This window comes from Aotus nancymaae, unplaced genomic scaffold (assembly GCF_030222135.1).
Source record: "Aotus nancymaae isolate 86718 unplaced genomic scaffold, 86718_ANA_hifiasm-v0.15.2.pri h1tg000059l, whole genome shotgun sequence".
Classification (NCBI taxonomy): Eukaryota; Metazoa; Chordata; class Mammalia; order Primates; family Aotidae; genus Aotus; species Aotus nancymaae.
Window position 1 is genome coordinate 18,432,386 of NW_026988473.1, and position 17,949 is coordinate 18,450,334.

The following is a 17,949-nucleotide window of genomic DNA, read 5'->3' on the forward strand; positions in this document are numbered from 1 at the left end:
ATAACTGCTCTCAGTTATTATAATTTTATTCAAATTTACTTTGATTGGCAATATGTCTTTTTCTTTGCCAGGTATGTCAATGTTTACCTTATATATTTTAGGCTATGTTAAGTACATACAGTTTATGGAACATACCTACCTTCTGAATTAAATCTATATTACTTTCCTATAGCTACTGTGACGAATTAACACATTCTTGGTGGTTTAAAACAATAAAAATGTATTCTTTCATAGCTCTGAAAACAAGAGGTCCAAAATCAATATCACTGAGTCAAAGTCAATGTGTCAGCAGGGCTGTGCTTCCTTCAGAGGATCTAGAGAATTGCTCCTTCCCTCTTCTGGTTTCTTGTGGCTGCTGGCGTTCCTTGGCTTGTGGCTGCATAGCTCAACCTCTGTCTTTATTGTCACATGGCCTTCTCCTCTGGATTAAATCTTGCACAAAGCCTATTTTATAATGAAGTGCTGAATATCTCATGATTTACTGAATACTGTACCATCTCCTTCTTTATAAGAATACATGTGATTGGTTTTAGGATTCACGTGGGTAATCCAGGATAATTGCTCCCTCTCTAGATCCTCAATTTTATCTGCAAAGTCCTCTTCTTTCCATACTGTGTATGTATATAATTTTCACAGGTTCCAGGGATTAGAACATGGGTATCTTTGTGGGGGGCATTATTCAGCCTGCCACAGATTGCTTTACCGTTATAAAATATTCCACTTTAACTCTAGTAATGCTTCTTATTTTAAAGTTTACTTTTTCGTCAGAAAACAGTGTAGCTATATAGCTGGGTTCAAAATAAAAATCTAGTCCATGTTTAATTCTTAAATTACACAGTCTTTCTCCATCTAACTACTGATGTACTTAGGTCTATATTTGCCATTTTACTATTTGAGTTCTGCTTTTATGTACCTTTACGTTCCTTGACTTCCTCTGGATTAATCAAATGTTCTACATGATTCCATTTTCCTTCTATTAAGTGACATTTTAAAATAATTTTTGGTTGTTAGCCTAGAGCTTAAAACATGCTTTTTTACTTATTAAAGCCAATGTAAATTATTACTTTTACTACTTGGCTGATACCAATTAAGCCTTAGGACTTTTAAACTCCATTTGCTTCCTTCTCATCATTTACGTTATTGTTCCCATGAATTTTAGATATTCAGTACATAAAACTGAAACTCCTCAGGGTGTACAATTATTATTTTGTACAGTTACTATTCATTTACATATGCTTCCCAGTATTCTTCATTCTTTCTTCCAAGTCCACATTTCTATCTGGGATGATTTCCCTGATGAACTTCCTTTAATTTTTCAGTGCAGGCCTACTGGTGCCAAATACTCTCTGTTTTAAGAATATTTTTGCTGGTTTAGAATTCTAAGCTTGCAGTTTTCTTATTCTAGCCCTTGAAACATGTTGTTACAATGGCTTCTAGTTTCTGTCATTTCTCTTCAGAAGCTAACAGTCTCATTGTTGCAACTGTGAAGGCAACTGGTGAATTTAAGATGGGCCATATACTCTGTCACTACCATCAGGTAGAGGATATTTCCCCTGCCTGTAATTTTGAGCAGGCCCCAGGACTTGCCTTGAAAGGCAGCACGGATGAAGTAGTGCTGCTTCGGTTTTATGCACAGGCTCTAAGAGGCCTGGTCCGGATGCTTCTGCTTTCACCCTCTTGGAGCCCTCAGTCATCATGTGAAAAGGCCCCGCACCCTGCTAGAGAGGGAATTGTCAGCTGTGCCCCAGCTAATGCTGCCACCACAGCTGAGGCACCAGACATTTGAGTAAAGCTATCTTTGGCAGCAAGCCCCAATGAAGTCCCCACATGTTTGTAGTTGCATAAATGACTCCAGGTGAGACCAGAAGAGATGCCCAGCTGAGTCCAGTTCAGACTGCAGACTCTTAAGTGAAGAATAGTTTTGTTTCATTAAGGTAGTAAATTTTGGGGTGGTGTATTAGGGGGAAAAAGATAACTGAAATGGTATTTGGTATTAAAATAGAGCATTGTCATGATAGAAACTTCAAACAAGTAGCATTAGTTTTGGGACTGGGTTATAGACAATTTGGTGGAAGGGCAGCAATGAAACTACTAATGGAGGCTAGAAAGCCACCAAGGAAATTGCTATTTCAGGCTGGACAGAAGCCATGTAATCTACTGACAAAACAAGCGCGACTGTATCCTGGAAGACAGAAAAATACCTAATGAAATTATAGATCTGGCTAAGGTTTCCAGGAAGAATGCTGAAAGTGATAAGCAATTTTTCAAAAAACACCTACAATAAGGTATTAAAAGAGAGAGAAGAACTAAACAAGGAACTGTACAGTTTTCAGGCAGAATTTAGGGGAAAATACTTTCAACCTGGGACATGCAGGGTTACAAAATAAAACTTTCTCAGTACCAGCTTCTCCAGCAAAAGGTTCTGAAGTTAAAAAAAAAAAATCAGGGTGTTATCAGTAACACTATGGTCTCAGGGTCAAGATAAAATAAAGGGCATGGCAATATGACGTTGTTACTACTACAGATGCTCCCTGACTTGCAATGGGGTTACGTCTTGATAAACCCATTGTAAGCTGAAAATATTAAGTTGAAATGCATTCAGTACACCTAACCTCATCATAGCTTGGTCTATCATTGCTTAAATGTGCACAGAACACTTACATTACGCCATAGTTAAACAAAATCATCTCACACAAAGCCTATTTTATAATGAAGTGCTGAATATCTCATGATTTACTGGATGCTGTGCTGAATGTAAAAAACAGAATGGTTGTATGAGTACTTGAAGTATGGTTGCTACTGAATGCATATCGCTTTCAGACTATCCTAAAGTAAAAGAATTCTAAGTTGAAAAATCGTAAGTTGAGGACCACCTGTACTTCAGAAGGATTTAAGCCACTACCTAGCAGATGCTCTCAGTTAGACAAAAGGCATCTAAGACTCTTAAAGGTATCAACCCTGATTCACATTCAAAGTACACAGGGGACTTCTTGAAGAAATTTGTGGATGTGGCTTCTCTCTGGTGAAGTGAGTGGTTTATAATTTAAAAGTCCACAAAGCTTTTTAAAGAAGTTGTGCCAGAGTGGATAACTGTGCCAGCTGGGACAGAGTCTAGAAGCAGGCTGAGAAAGCTATTCAGCTACAAAAACAGGACATTTCTCAGCTCTGAGAAAAAAGTCAAGGACTGAGAAACAAAAAAGGGAGCCAACTTCAGAGAACCAAAATAGATTAATCAAATGTTCCCTATTCCTGGAATTAGGGGAATTGGTGACATATAGCCAGATGGATTTCACAACTGCCATGGGATAGCTACATGCCTTCTATTTCCTCTCTTGTAAATTTAGTCAATTGATGTGACATCATATCCTTGCCATAACAATGTAGGTTGTACATGTCGGGGTGGGTGGGACCGATAATTTTTTTTTTTTTAATTCACGGGTTTACAGGTAAAGAGAAGCTGTATCTGAGGATCCTCTTCCATACACAGGAATCCTTTCTGATCTGAGGGGAATATGTTCCAAGATGCTCAGCAGATGCTTGAAACTGTAGATAGTACTGAACTTTATAAACAAACACTATTGTTTTTTCCTATGATAAAGTTTAATTTATAAACTACACACAGTAAGAGATTAACAACAATAATAAAACCGAACAATTATAAAATATGCTGTAATAGAAGTTATGTGGATGTGGTCTGTATCTTTCTCTACTTCAAAACGTCTTATTATACCATACTCATCTATTTTTGAACCTCAGCTGACTGTGGGTAACTGAAAACCGTGGAAAGGGAAACCACAGTTGAGGGGGAACTACTGGATACGGGTAGACTCTGAGCCTGATGCCATAACTGGATGGGACTGTCGGGTTCTTGAGGTGGGTGTTATTTTGGATGTGGGAGGAATTTAAACAACTTGAGCCCGTAAGAAGGCTCAGGTAAATGAGAGATGCCCTAAAATTCTATGCTGCCCCCCTCCTCACTCATGTCTTACCAAGTGAAGTCCTATCAGTTTCCGTGAATCTCAGCTGGCTTTGTGATGACTGGCTTTGACCACAAGAATGCAGTTGAAATGATGCTTATCAGTTTCTAGGCTTTGAGAGGTTGGGCAGATTCTGTTTTTTACCCTTCTGAAGCCCTGACCCATCATGTGCTTATTACTGTGCCAGAGAGACCACGTGGAGCTGGAGAGACCAGATGGACTTGGAGGGATCCCATGGTGCTTAAAAGACCACGTAGAGATGGAGCCTGGACAGCTCCCACTCTTCCAGGCTTCCCCAGAGGCACCAAACATGAGAGTGAAGGGATCTTGGGTGTGTAGCCCAAGCAACGTAAGTGACTTCACGTGAGCCCAGCAGAAGTGCCTGGTAGAACTGCAAATAAATAAATGTCTGCTAAACAGCCATCTGTTTTTAACAATAGGTAACTGATACAGAATACAGAAATGATATTTTTCCTCTGGGCTACTCTTAAGCTTTTAATGTTCCTAGGTGTGCTTTTCATTGCACCTATTCTGCTTGGGGATCTGCTGAGCTTCTAGAATCTGTAGGCTACCTTTCATCCAGTTTGGAAAATTCTAGCCTATTTCTTCAAACGTCACTTGTGCCCGATTCTCTTACTTCTATATCTCCGAGACCCTAATGATATGTGTGTTAGATCTTTGGAGTTTTTCCATCCTGTTTTTTATGCTCTTATCAATCCCCACACTCACTTATTTTCTCTGTGGTCCTGTCTGCCTATTTTTCTAGTTCACCAATTCTGGACTGTGCTCTGTTCAATCTGATATTAAACCCATTCAAAGGGTTTTCATTACTGTATTTTTAAGTTCTAGAATGCTGATCTGATTTTTAAAATAGTTTCTAGTTCTCTGGTGAAAAGGTATTTCTTTTCATCTATTCATCTTTTCCTTTATTTTGTGAACATATTAACTGTAATTATCTTAAAGTCCTTGTCTACTAACTATAATATCTCTATTATCTGTAAATCTGCTCCTATTGTCTGCACTATGCTTTGTTGTCAACCATACATTCTTGCTTCTTTGCATATCTAGTATTTTTTCTAAAAACTGTATTCTGGTTTTGTGTATAAAAGAACCACAGAGGCTCCAGATATTATATTTCATCAGGGCAGTTTTCCCCTTCATTCTATTAAGCAAAGAAGTTGTAGGACTGATCAACTCATTCCTGCCCGATAATGAGTTAGGTTGAGGCATGCAGTTTAGCAAGACTCAAGACTCAATTGAATCTGACTCAGTTCAGTCAGAATCCGTTGAGTGCCACAACTGAGGAACAGGAATGACCTCAGGTGTCTGTCTCCTCAGCCCTAAAGACTTTTTCCTGTCAGAGGTCTCCAGCTTACTTCAGTCTCCCATCCAAATAGCATCAAGATAAAAGTCCTGAGGGGAAAAATCAGCCATATGCTTCTGTCTGGCTCTGCCACCCAGCATCTCCTTATTTCCTAAGCAGTGTGAGATGGAGAGACTTCACTTTACCTTTCCTAAGTTTTGAGCCTGATCTCCCAGACTCCTGTGTGGCCTTAGCTCTAATCAAATGCTCCTTGGAAAACAACTGGTCATGTGTTTGATTTCTAATCTGTTAATTCCACCTTGAACAACTGCTAAAAGCTTTACTACTTTCACTTTTTCCTCAGTAATGGCTTTCTCCATAGGTTAAGGCCAGTTCTTAGCTTATACCTGGAATCAACAAATGCTGGGGCATGAAGTAGGCAGGGAGACGCAGCTGGCAATCATCAGCTCACTTTGGAAAGGTTCTTCTGTCACTAGCAATTTAGTTCTTTCATATTTTGTTGCTTGCCTAGTTCTGTGATAGCTTTAAAAACATGATTTTAGAAGTTTATCTGGTTCATTCAAGTTATTGTAATGCACTGACCTGCCTTGATCTACTACATCCTAACTGGAATATTACTTTTACATGTGTGTTAACTTTTCATGTTATGCGACTACATTCTCTTATTCTTTGTAGCTGCTTTTCCATGGATTCTTTTGGGTTTTCCAGACATACAATTTTATTAGATACAGTAGGCAGTCTGAATGCCTTTGTTTTCTTTGTCTGTATTAATACATTCAAACTCATGTTGAGTAGTAGGATATATAGTGGACATTCTTGGCTGGTTCTCGACTTGAGTGGAAAAGCATCTAGAAGGCACCTAGTAAGGTCCTGGCTTTTCTGCTAAGTGACGTGTGTGTGTTATCGTGCTAAGAAAAGTATCAATTCTTAGAGTTCTTAGAGTCCCCCTGCCTTTAGAATTTTATTTTGGCAATCTTCCTTTCCTTTATTAGGTTAGTTAATGACGTATCTACTTCATTAATATATGCCTCAAACTCAACTTGGATTCATTATTTCTACTGCTTTTCTGTATAATTCATGTATTTTTTTTCTTTGTTAATTCTTTGCTTTGTTTTAGTTTGGTTTATTTTTCATCCTGGTTTTGGGTGTTTAATTCATATCTTTTCTCATTTTTCACTTTTACCGATTCAGGTACTAAATGCTATGAGAATTTCTCTGAAAACTGTTTTAAATCTGTTCTACAGACTTATTTTGTTTTCATTTATCTTTAAGAAATTCTAAGTTTTATTTTATATTTTCCCTTTGACTCAGTAGCTGTTTAAATGATGTTTTAGAATTTCCGGATAGGTGGGATTTTATATTGTTATTATTTTTTTATTTTTTGCATTCTGGTCAGAAACCGCTACTTTTATTTTCTTCCTTGGAATTTGTTCATTGCTCTAATTTTCACGAATGAATATTCTATGTTCAAATGACAAAAAGATGTATTTTCTAATATCAAAGTTTAGAGTTTGATATATCTAATTAGATCTACCTTACTGATTATGCTATTTAGGTCTTTTATATTCTTATTTTTTTTTGGTCTGGTATTATGGGGTATATTTTAATCTGTTTCTCTGAATCTCCCTTAGTTTCTGCTTTATGACCTTTGTTTCTGAGTTACTAGGTACATAAATATTAATAATTATTATAAGTTTATTATAAAGTATAGTCTTTAACATTATAAAGTATATTTCTTTGTCACATCAAGCTTTTCGATCTAAGTTTTTCCTTGTTAGGTATGGAGATCATACACTTTGCTCTCTTATTTGTATTTGCCTTGTAAGCCTTATCCATTCTTTTATTTTTACTTTAAATCTTATTAAATTTTATTTGGATGTTTCTTGAATATAGCATAATGTTTGGTTATGCTTTGTTAGCCAATCTGAAAATCCTATTCTTTTAATAGTTAAGGTAAGCACATTTGCAATTATGGATATAATTAATATGTTTGTCCTTGGTCCTTTGAATACATCTGGTTAATGTGTGTACATGTGTATTCTTTTACTATATTGTCTATGTTATTTGCATACTGTCTCTTTTCAGGTTATCTTTTGGTATTTAGGAAGGCTTGTACTGTATCTATACAGTCAGTCCTTTATATAATACCATTACTCTTGCTTCCTCCACCCTTTTTTGGGGCTGTATTCTATTGGTTCCCAACAATATGGAAATTATCTGATAACCTTTTCTTACATTTCTACCTTTCCTCCCTACCAGCACTTGAAGTACCATTCTTTAGTTCCCAACCGGTACGTATTAAGTAATCAGTGAGCTTATTTTACCTTTCACATATTCTCCCATTCTCTCACCATTTTTTAATAATTGTACTACACATACATTTTCAGAGCCCAAACAATCCCCAACTTAGGATTTTTCAACTTTATGACGGTGTGAAAGCAACAGGCATACAGTAAAAAGCAGTACAACACTCTCGAGCTACAGCTGCCTGTCAGCTACATGATCACGAGGGTAAACAGCTGATACTCTATAATATACTATACTGCCAGATGATTTTACCCAACTGTAGGCTAATGTAAGTGCTCTGAACACGTTTAAGAAAGGTTAGGCTAAGCTGTGATATTTGGTAGGTTAGGTGCATTAAATGCATTTTGACCTATGGTATTTTCGACTTAACAATGGGTTTACCAGGATGTAACACCATTGTAAGCTGGGGAGCTTCCATATATACCACTACATACAATACTGTCTTGCCTCTCTTAGAGCCATTATTCAGTCTTGGTTCTATAGACAAATATATAATGCTTAATACTAGTCCCTTATACCAATGCTGCTCTGGTCATTTTGGCTGTCTGAAGCTCATCTCTAGACAGTCTTCTCAAGAAGGGGTTCATGGAAACAATATTTGTTGCATGTTAATCACAATTTTTCTGTGGACTCTATATTGATGGTCAGTTTGGTAGCACATAAAATCCTTGGCTTATATTTTTTTTTCTTTAAGTGCCCTAAATATGTTACTCCATTGTCTTCTGGAATCAAGAGTTGCTGTTGAAAAATCTGATTAGATACATTACATATATATAACATATATATAAAATATATATTATATATAATACGTATTATATATAATATATTATACATAACATATAATATATATATATATATTTTTTTTTTTCCAAGATGGAGTCTCACTCTGTGAGACTATCTTTTAAAAACTGAGTAATTTTGCTTGAATAAGCATTGCTATTGGCTGTTCTGGTTCAGTTTTCTATGGCACGCAGTGCATCCTTTTAACAAAATATATTTTAAAGAAATAGAATAAGACTCAAATCCTATTTATTTGAATCTAGAGCTTAAAATATGTTCCTCTCTAACATTATCTTCAATTTTTCTTTAACTCTCTATTTTAGTCACTGAACCCGTCTGTCCTGTATGTCCCTTTCTCTGTTTGTGCTATGTTCCTCTTGCTGCTCCTTCCAATTTTGTCACCATTTCTGTGACAACATTTTTCTACTATGGCCTTTTTGGCCTGGTACTCAAGTTGAATAGATTTCAGTTTTCTATCTCTTGTTTTTCTGTCCCTTCCTAATCTTTCTCCTGTTTGTATATTTTGCTTTAATCTTTATTTAAAAAGGCAACTGTTCAATGTAATTTTTTAAAAAATTGAGACAGAGTCTCACTCTGTTGCCCAGGTTGGAGTGCAGTGGCATGATCATGGCTCACTGTAGCCTCAATTTCCTGGACTTAAGCAATCTTCCCACTTCAACCTCCCAAGTAGCTGAGACTACAGGTGTGTGTGAGCATGCCTGGCTAATTTTTTATTCCTTTGTAGATACAGGGTGTTGATATGTTGCCCAGGCTGGCTCAAACTCCTGGGCTCAAATAATCCTTCTGCCTTGTCCACCAAAGCGCTGAGATTACAGACATGAGCTCTGGTGCCTGGCCTAATATTTTAATTCAAGGAGAAAAGTTTAGTCTGAATTATAATGTGTTCCATGACAATATTTCTCCTGCTGTGTAGTCTTTGATAAGTTTTGCTGCTTTTTCCTATGGTTTTCTTTTATTGATCGATTGACTGAGACAGAATCTCGCTCTGTCACCCAGGACAAAGTGCAGTGGCAAGACTTCGGCTCACTGCAACCTCCGCCTGTGGGTTCAAGCTGATTCTCCTGTCTCAGCCTCCCAAAGTGCTGGGATTACAGGCGTGAGCCACCGTGCCCAGTCAGTTTTCTTTTATTTTTATATCAGTGTTGTGTCTGCTCTGTTTTTATTACTCAGGATTTTCCTGGTTGGGCTACTTGTAGAAAGTTCCTTCAGGTAGGAGAATTTTGCTGATGTTTTCTGAAATTGCTAACCCTGCCTCACTTCTGCTACAATTCATCTTGTATGGTTTTTGTGTGGATTACAACCACTTTTGGCAATCCTTACTCTATTTGGAGTCTGGCAATCATGTGTTTGCTCTAGTTTCATCACAACTGGAGCCTGCTGATGATTTTTCCACGTGTGATATCCGGAAGATGAAGGAAGTTGCTATCTCACAATGTCACATTCATACATGAAGTTGGGTTGATTCTTTAAATAACTATCTTAATATTCCACAGTAATAGATTCTTAGCCATAAAGTAATAAAATTAAATTAAAAAAACCCCTCCTCTTTACACAAATATCACACAGAGGTAGGTATCTTAGAACCTCTCAATGATATTTTCTGTATTCCACAGTAATACAGAGATTCTTAGCCATAAAGTAATAAAATTAAATTTAAAAACTCCTTCTCTTTACACAAATATCACACAGAGGTAGGCGTCTTAGAACCTCTCAATGATATTTTCTATAGGCTCTATGAAAATGCAATTTGGTAAATATTTTGTTTCATGATTTCAAGAGAAAAGATATTTCAAAGTGTGTTTCCCATCCATCATTCAAAATACCAAATATTCTTCACCATCAGAATATCTGACTTATTTCATATACCTAGATTCCATGGTTTCCAATACTACCACTTCTATACACACATACTGGGGTAAAGAAGAGAAATCTGACTAAGTAAGTTTCACCACAGAAGGCAGGCAAAGAGACAGAAAAGAATACTACCCAGGTGATGGGAAAGTGACTGAAACGTTCTGAGGGGAATTATTTCACATTATCCTTTTAGCCACCAAGTGCTAATAAGCAACTAACAGAAGAGGTCAGAGCTACTTAAGAGCAAATAAGCCAGAAAAGAGGTTAGAAGGAGGGTAATTGTTTCCAGCTTTTCTGTGGGGTGACTTACCTTTTCCAAAACTTTGGCAATTCGGGTGCCAATTTGTTCAAGTGACTGTTGTGGATATTGGTCTTTGCCGAGATTTTGCAATACCTGGAAGGGAGGAAGATGGTAGATTAGAAGAATGAAAACGAGGCAGGATCTAGATGATACTGCTAATGCTGAGTTGGGCACTGTACCACAGAGGCAAACTGTTTTTCTAGGCTACATGCTGTGGTCCTATTAGTAAGGTAATCTATGGAAGATACATTTAAGGCTGTTTTATCATCCCCTCAGCCCTCCTACATTTAACAAAAATTACAGAATGTAAAACACATTCATTATAACAACATTAGAACACAGAGTAAATGAAATAAACTATGTGTAATCTTGTCACCCAGACATGTAAAGATGTATATAGAGAGGTATTAACAACCACTTTTAATTCCTTTATGTATATCTTTCAGATAGTTTTCTATGTATATTTTTTCTCACAAAATATTGAATTACACTGTATACTGTTACCTATGTTTTTACATTATATATTGTGAAAATTTATTCATGTCAAAAAGAATATTTCTACTGTATATTTTCTAATGGTTCCACTGTATACTATCTTACATCTATACCAAAATTTATTTAACCAATCCTCTCCTGTTGGATACTTGTGACATGTTTTCCCAATTCTTCTAGGTATACGCTTTGCTAAGGTATGTATTGGGTCTGCCTTCCTTTCCTTTCTTAAAAATGTCAACAGGAGAATTAACTGCCCCAAATATTTTTCTCAAGAGTCTATATCTGATGGCAAGGCAGCACTAATCCCCTTGAGGGGTAAATCAGAATTAAAATTTCATAGTCATAAAGAAATAACATAATAATAAGCTCAGTCTCAGGGCCTGAAAGAAATCAGACTTGGCCCAAATCCACCTAGATGATGCCTAAATGAAAAAAGGCCCTGTTTTTTTTTCCAAAAGGACTGGTCACCTGTGCTTTCCACTATCAATGTGCATCCTAAATGTGAGGCTAAAAAACAGCCTGAACAAAGCCAAGCACTCACCTCTGTTAACTGACTCTCCCCCGTGTAGTGCAGGCTGGCTCGGTTGGAAACCCCATGCAAGTGGTCCAGTGTATGCATACTGGTGGGGAGATTGCCATTGCAAAGAGGCTCCATTGCAGGCTGCTGTATAGGGGTGGCAAAGTCTATGTGTTCTGTGATGCTGAAAAATGGAGATTACATTAGCTATGGGAAATTTCTGAATGGGTGGGAAGAGAAGAGAAACAGCATTAACAATCAGCTCATCATAGCTTCAACATGCTATCCCCTGGTTTTAAACGAGGTATGTTTTCTTCTAGGATTTCTTCTTCCAAGATATAAGTGGTGATAAATACCCACAACTGGTTATTATCTTTTATTTTATGCACAGCAGCACACTCCTCCCCACAGAAAAAGTTACCTAAAGCTCCGACAGTAAATTTTACACATATACACCCATACATTGTATTTAGCTATAAGACTAAGTACTTCCTTTCATTTGCCCACCATATACAAGATAAATACTATAGACTATCATAGGCACCAATATGACAAATTGGCACTGCCATGTTTTACTTCCAGCTATTTAAAAATCTAAGCATTATTAGACAAACATTCACTCATTATTTATTTAGAGCCTATTACATGTCAGATACAAGGACTATAATAATGAGTGAAACACAGTCCTTGCGGTTATCGTGTTCATTTTCTTGTGATTCATTTATTACACATAGTAAGTTATAAAAGGTAAAATATGGTGCAATGACAGTATACTCCACGAGGGTACATGTTGCCTCTGCACTGGTGGAGGAGGGAGGTAACTAGTGAAGGAGTCTGAGGCGGTAAGATTTAAGTTGAGTCCAGAAGGATTAGTATGAATTAACCAGCTGAGAACCTGCAGCAAGAACAATGCCACAGGCAAAGGAGACACCACGTGTGACAGCCCTGGCAGGAGAGAGGGCAAAAGAGAGGATGAAAAGATGGGCAGGAGGCAGATCAAGAAAGGCTTTACGGTCCACGTTAAATAGCAGTAAGAAGTTCCCAGAGTGCTTTAAGAGTGATTTGACTTATATTTGAAGAATTCTGAGGACCGTGGAGAGAATGGATTGAACAGAGGAAGAAGACCAGCTAGGAGGTACTGGATGAACCTATGTAGGGATAGTGGTGCTCTGGTTTGAGGAGGCAGCAATGGAGATGGAGAAAAGTAGATGGTTTTGAAAAATACTCCGGGAGTAAAAGTGACATGAATTGGTAACAGGCTGAATTTGAAGAGCTAGGAAGGAAAATTGTTAAGTTATGATAACTCCCAGGTTTTTGGCTTAAGCACTGCTGGAGCTATTTACTAAAAATAGGAAAAGAAAAAACAAACAAAGCAATAATTTTTTAATATGGAGAGTGGGCAAGAAAATTGAAATTTTAGTTTTCCTGAGCATGGGGTGCCTGAGAGCAATCTAGACAGACAGGTCAGGGAGACAGGCAAATGAGTTGAAAGCATTGTAAAAAGGTCTGGTCTAGAGATTCAAGTTTGGGAGCTGTTAGTACATCTGTGTTGATTGGGATTTTGGGAGTAGATCAGTCTTACTAGAAGTGATTACAAAATAAGAAGGCTTAGTGCTAAATCCTGGGAACTCTAATACTTAAAGGGTAGAAAAGGGGTCAGCAAAAGAGAGTGAGTGTCCAGTGAGGAAAAAGAAGTTATCAGAGGCACCTACCATGTCTCAGTAGGTGTTTGCAAATCTGAATTTGCTCTGGCTCCCTTATAACTGCATGGTATTCATGAGAAACCATGGGTTTTGTGCTTCTATAAAGAGGGATCCAGTCTTCAATTCAAACTAAGCAAGTTATACATGGCTGCTAGATAGCTTACAAATGGCAGGTGAAGGCACCAAGAAGGGGGGTACACTCACTGCTTTGCTACAATGGGTTGGGTCCACCTGGGGAACATGGTCAGCATGGTCATCCTTTGAATGATCAGCTCTAGAAAGGGTGACTCTTCTACTAAGCTGCTGACTAAGAGGGCATCCCTAAAGTCAGCTGGGTTAAATGAAACTCAAATGCCATAAAGGAGGGAGAGGCTTAACATACTTACTCAATGTTTTTTGAAGAAACTGCAAGCCAGGTACTCACGATGGCAGTCAGCTCCACCCAGCGGAGTTTGAGGCATTCGTCCGGGCTGGGCCATCCCAGACTCTGGTAATCACGTTTTTTTCCTAGAAGAAAAGCACACCATGAATCCATGCAAGTGCAAAGGAACAGAACCCAAAGTCCCTTATGCCATGGTAATTACTTCACCCAGATTGGTGTATTTGAAGGTGCTAGTCATTCTTCTAGTCTTTAGACTTTCCCCCATCTATGATCTAATTAAAATCTTGTTACTTCATCCATAGGAATTAAGATCATCTCTGAGTAAAGCCTTATTCTCAAAGATAGATGGAGAAGTAAGAATATATGAGTCCTTTGCTGGATTTAAGTCTGAGCAACATGAAATAAGGGTTAAGGTATTATTCAGTGCCAATATTCTTATCAAACTTAATTTTTACCCTTCTATATTTTGATTTTATAAAGACAACTCCAACTTAGTAGAAACATGTATCTCTAAAGCAGGGTTTCTCAACCTGGTATTAGTGACATTTTGGGCTGGGTAACTTTTTGAGGGACCTGTCCTGTGCAATGGAGGGTGTTTAGCACCATCTGTGGCCTCCACCCACTGCATGTTGGTAGCACCGTTCCCCAACAACCAAAAATGTCTCCAGATATTGCCAAATGTCCCCTGGGGGGCAAAATCGCCCCCAGTAGAGAGAACCACTGCTTTAAAGAGCAGCAGGGAATGATGCTAATGAAAGATTATCATCTCCCCTCTGCCCCTGCCACAACACCACAGTCCAAGAACCAGACTGGTTATCGCCTATTTGAAGAGCACTTCCTGTGTGTTCAGATCCCATGCTAAGTGCTTTACATCCTTAACCTTATGAGGTAGATTTTTTTTTCCCATTTTTCTTTTTTTTAGTTAGAGACAGCACTTTGCTTTCTTGCCCAGAGTGCAGTGGCATGATACTAGCTTTCTGTAGCCTTAACCTCCTGGGCTCAAGTGATATTCCCAGGTTGGCCTCCCAAAGTACTGGGATTATAGACGTGAGCCACTGCATTCAGCCTGAAGTAGGTTTTAACTCTCACTTCTCAGATGAGTACACAGAGACTCAGAGAGACTGGGTGACTTGCCCAGGGTCACCTGTCTAGCAAGTGGCAGAGCTGGGATCCAGGTCCAAGTCTGTTTGACTCTAAAGTGTATGTTCCCAATCAACAAGCTATTTAAGGCTACAAAAAATTTTAAGGCTCTGTTTATTAATATCCTTCGTAGGTACTACTTTTTGGGTCTGGGCCCTTTACTTACACCAAATCCCCAAGAAAAGAGCAGAACTGTCTTGTCTGGGAAGGGTTTTCCGAAGGAGTTATAATGGAATAGGCAGGAAGGAGAACTTTAGTTCTGTATAGCACTTTTTATATTATAGGAATTTACCAACAGTAGAAAACTGTTTGAGGTACAGGCAGGGGTTTAGATTGAGATTTTAACAAAACAGAAAGGAAAAGTTTGAAAGAGTTTCAAATTGATTCTGTTTAAATTAATAACTTAAATAAGCCATAATTTTCACAAAAAATCTTATTTTTCTTTTACATTTAATAATTTCATTTGAAAAATATTTATTAGGCACTTATTATAAGGGGCTGGGAACCATGAAAGACACTAAGGGGTACAGACAGGAATAATAAGATGGCCTGCTCTTGAGCTCACAGTCTAGTAAGGAAGGTAAACATAAACAGATCATTACAATACAATAGAAAAAGAGCTAGAGCAAAGGTGGAGAACAATTGCACAGAGGAAAGAGTAACTAATTCTGCCTGAAGGTAACAAGGGAGAGATGGCACTTGATTTTGAGGTTTAAGGATGAGTGATATTTTAGCACGCAGAGGGGGCATAGGGCATTCCAGGCAGAGAGAACAGCAGGTGCAAAGGCACTGAGGTAAAAAAACATAAGCATGGCTGGTTCAGAAAATGGTGTTGAAGGGTACACAGAGGCGGGTTGTAAAGGGTCTTGTACACCACACTAGGAAGTTTGAATTTTATCCTGTAGGCAATGGGAAGGTTTCAAGCCCACATCTCTCCATCTGGTTCACAAGGATATCATAAGAGGCTCTGTTAAATGCCTTGCTGAAATCCAGTTACATTATGTCTATGGCACTTTCCTGGTCTTCCAGTCTAGTAGCCCTAACCAAAAAAGGAAATGAAATTAGTTAAGCATTATTATTAGTCTTAGAAAATCTACAATGGCTCTTAATGATCTCCATTTTTCCCCCATGGGCTCACCAACTATTTAATACTTTGCTTTATAACTCTGTCAGGATTTATCATGAAGATGATTAGTTAGTAGTGAATAGAATCCATACTTATTTGAAAATTGGGATTTTGAATCTCTCTAGTATTTCTGTCCTCTCTGTTTTAGAGCTTTTCACTTTAATGCCAATAAGTGGTTCCATTATCTCATTTGCAAGTACATTCAACGCCCTACTTGGGCCCACCAACTTGAATACATTTAAAACTGCTTAAGTGCTCTCATACCATCTCAGCCATATTCGGCTTTAATTTTCACTTTTATAAGAAATTTTTAGTTTTTTTGTTTATAAAAGTAATAAAGGCTTGTTATAAAATATTTAGAAAATGGAAAGGTCATACAGAATAAAATAAAAATTACCTATAGCTCTGTTAGCACCCAGAGATGACCATTTATAACATTTTGATGTATTTCCTCCTAGTTTTATTTCTCTGTGCTTATTTATTATACCATATTTCATCAAATCTAAGATGCTATCAACTGTAAGTATACATTGCTTTTCAGGATTTAAGAAAAAAAAACAGTGCCAATTATTATGTAAGACACTATCAACTGTAAGATATATTCCAGTTTCAGAGATATTGAAATGTGAAAAAAATGTAGCATATTTACTACTTTACAAACATTGAGGTATTCTCTACATTTACTACTTGATAAATTGCCTTACTTACTATATTACCAATATCTTGGCTGCATATTATGCAGCATAGGCGTGTTATGATTTATTTAGGCAATTACAACATTTAGGTTCTTTACAATTTTTTTTTATTGTAAGTTATCCCATGATCAATATCTTTCTATGTATATCTATGGCACTTGTAAGATGATTTACTTAGGGTAAATTACTAGAAGTAGAATAACTGGTATATTTTTAAATTTCCTGATGCATCTAGTCCAACGACTCCAAAATTCACTTCATTTAAATAAAGTGTGTATTACACGTTTAAAAACAATTTGATAATCAAAACTGGTATCTTACTGTTTATGCCTGCATTCTTTTGATTGCTGATGAGGTTGAACATCTTCTCTAGTGGCCGTGTGTGTGTGTGTGTCTGTGTGTGTGTTTGTGTATTTATATTTGGTGAACTGCCTATGTACTCTGCACCTATTTTATTGAAATACTTTATGTTTCATATTGATTTGTAGGTGCTCTTTAAGTGATATTGATACCCTCTGTTTATCATATATTCTGTAAATATATATAAATAATCTACAAAAAATACTTTGCTTCAGTCCTTTGTCTCATTTTGTGGTGCTTTCCGATGTCAGAATTATTATTTTCTTTCTCTCTCTCTGCCTTAGAAAGTTCTTTCCACATGGAAAGAGCATGTAAATATTCACCTAGTTTTTCACGTTAAATCCACTGGAATTTTCATTTCCATAATGCTTTAGAGTTTGAACTTTTTTTCATTGATACAGAAGACAGACTGGTTTCTTGTTCATTTTGCCCCTTTATCACCTCATCTGAACTATTTCAAGTTACAAATACAACCTTTGTGAGATGAGACAGTGAGATCTAAAAGAATAAATTGGCATATTAAACATTCAATTTACCTTGTGGCCCAGGAGATGCCACCTTGGGGCCAGTGATCTCCAGGTTTGCTTGGTAACGATGCCCATTTTCTATCTGACTTGATTCTACTTTTTTCCCAGGAGTTTTCTTATGATCTCCTTTGGGTTTCTTTACACGTTTGACCTGGAATGTAATCTGGGAAACAGAAACATGTTAGGGACAAATGAGACGAGTTATCAAATCTGTTGATGACTTGTGAATACTACTTTAAGAATAACCCAGTCCTGTGCTCAGGTTAAGTTATCTTCTTGAGTTTAATTTTTAAAGACCTAAATAGAAAATGGTTAGTGAAATGAACAAAATAACCTAGTCTCGAAGAATGTATAGAAGAAATTGAAAAGAAAGATGTCTGAACTGGGCAGCTCCAAGTCTGCAGTTTTGACTGTGGCTTCACACCCATCCCATTTCCTCC

The 17,949-nt window shown here is 37.3% G+C and overlaps 1 protein-coding gene across 3 annotated transcripts in view; it reads right to left on the reverse strand.

Annotated features, from left to right (window-relative positions):
* TTC17 (tetratricopeptide repeat domain 17) overlaps window positions 1-17,949 on the reverse strand; it is a 135,386-nt gene that overhangs the window by 31,521 nt on the left and 85,916 nt on the right. For 2 of the 3 annotated variants that reach the window (XM_012452388.2, XM_012452391.2), the window contains exons 19-22: window positions 17,519-17,672; window positions 13,666-13,786; window positions 11,601-11,760; window positions 10,574-10,657 (exon numbers count right to left, since the gene is read on the reverse strand). In XM_012452388.2, the coding sequence (XP_012307811.1) occupies window positions 10,574-10,657; window positions 11,601-11,760; window positions 13,666-13,786; window positions 17,519-17,672 (519 nt within the window). Of the gene's footprint in view, window positions 1-10,573; window positions 10,658-11,600; window positions 11,761-13,665; window positions 13,787-15,258; window positions 15,841-17,518; window positions 17,673-17,949 lie in introns of those variants that run through there. The other variant, XM_012452392.2, reaches the window with a different exon arrangement.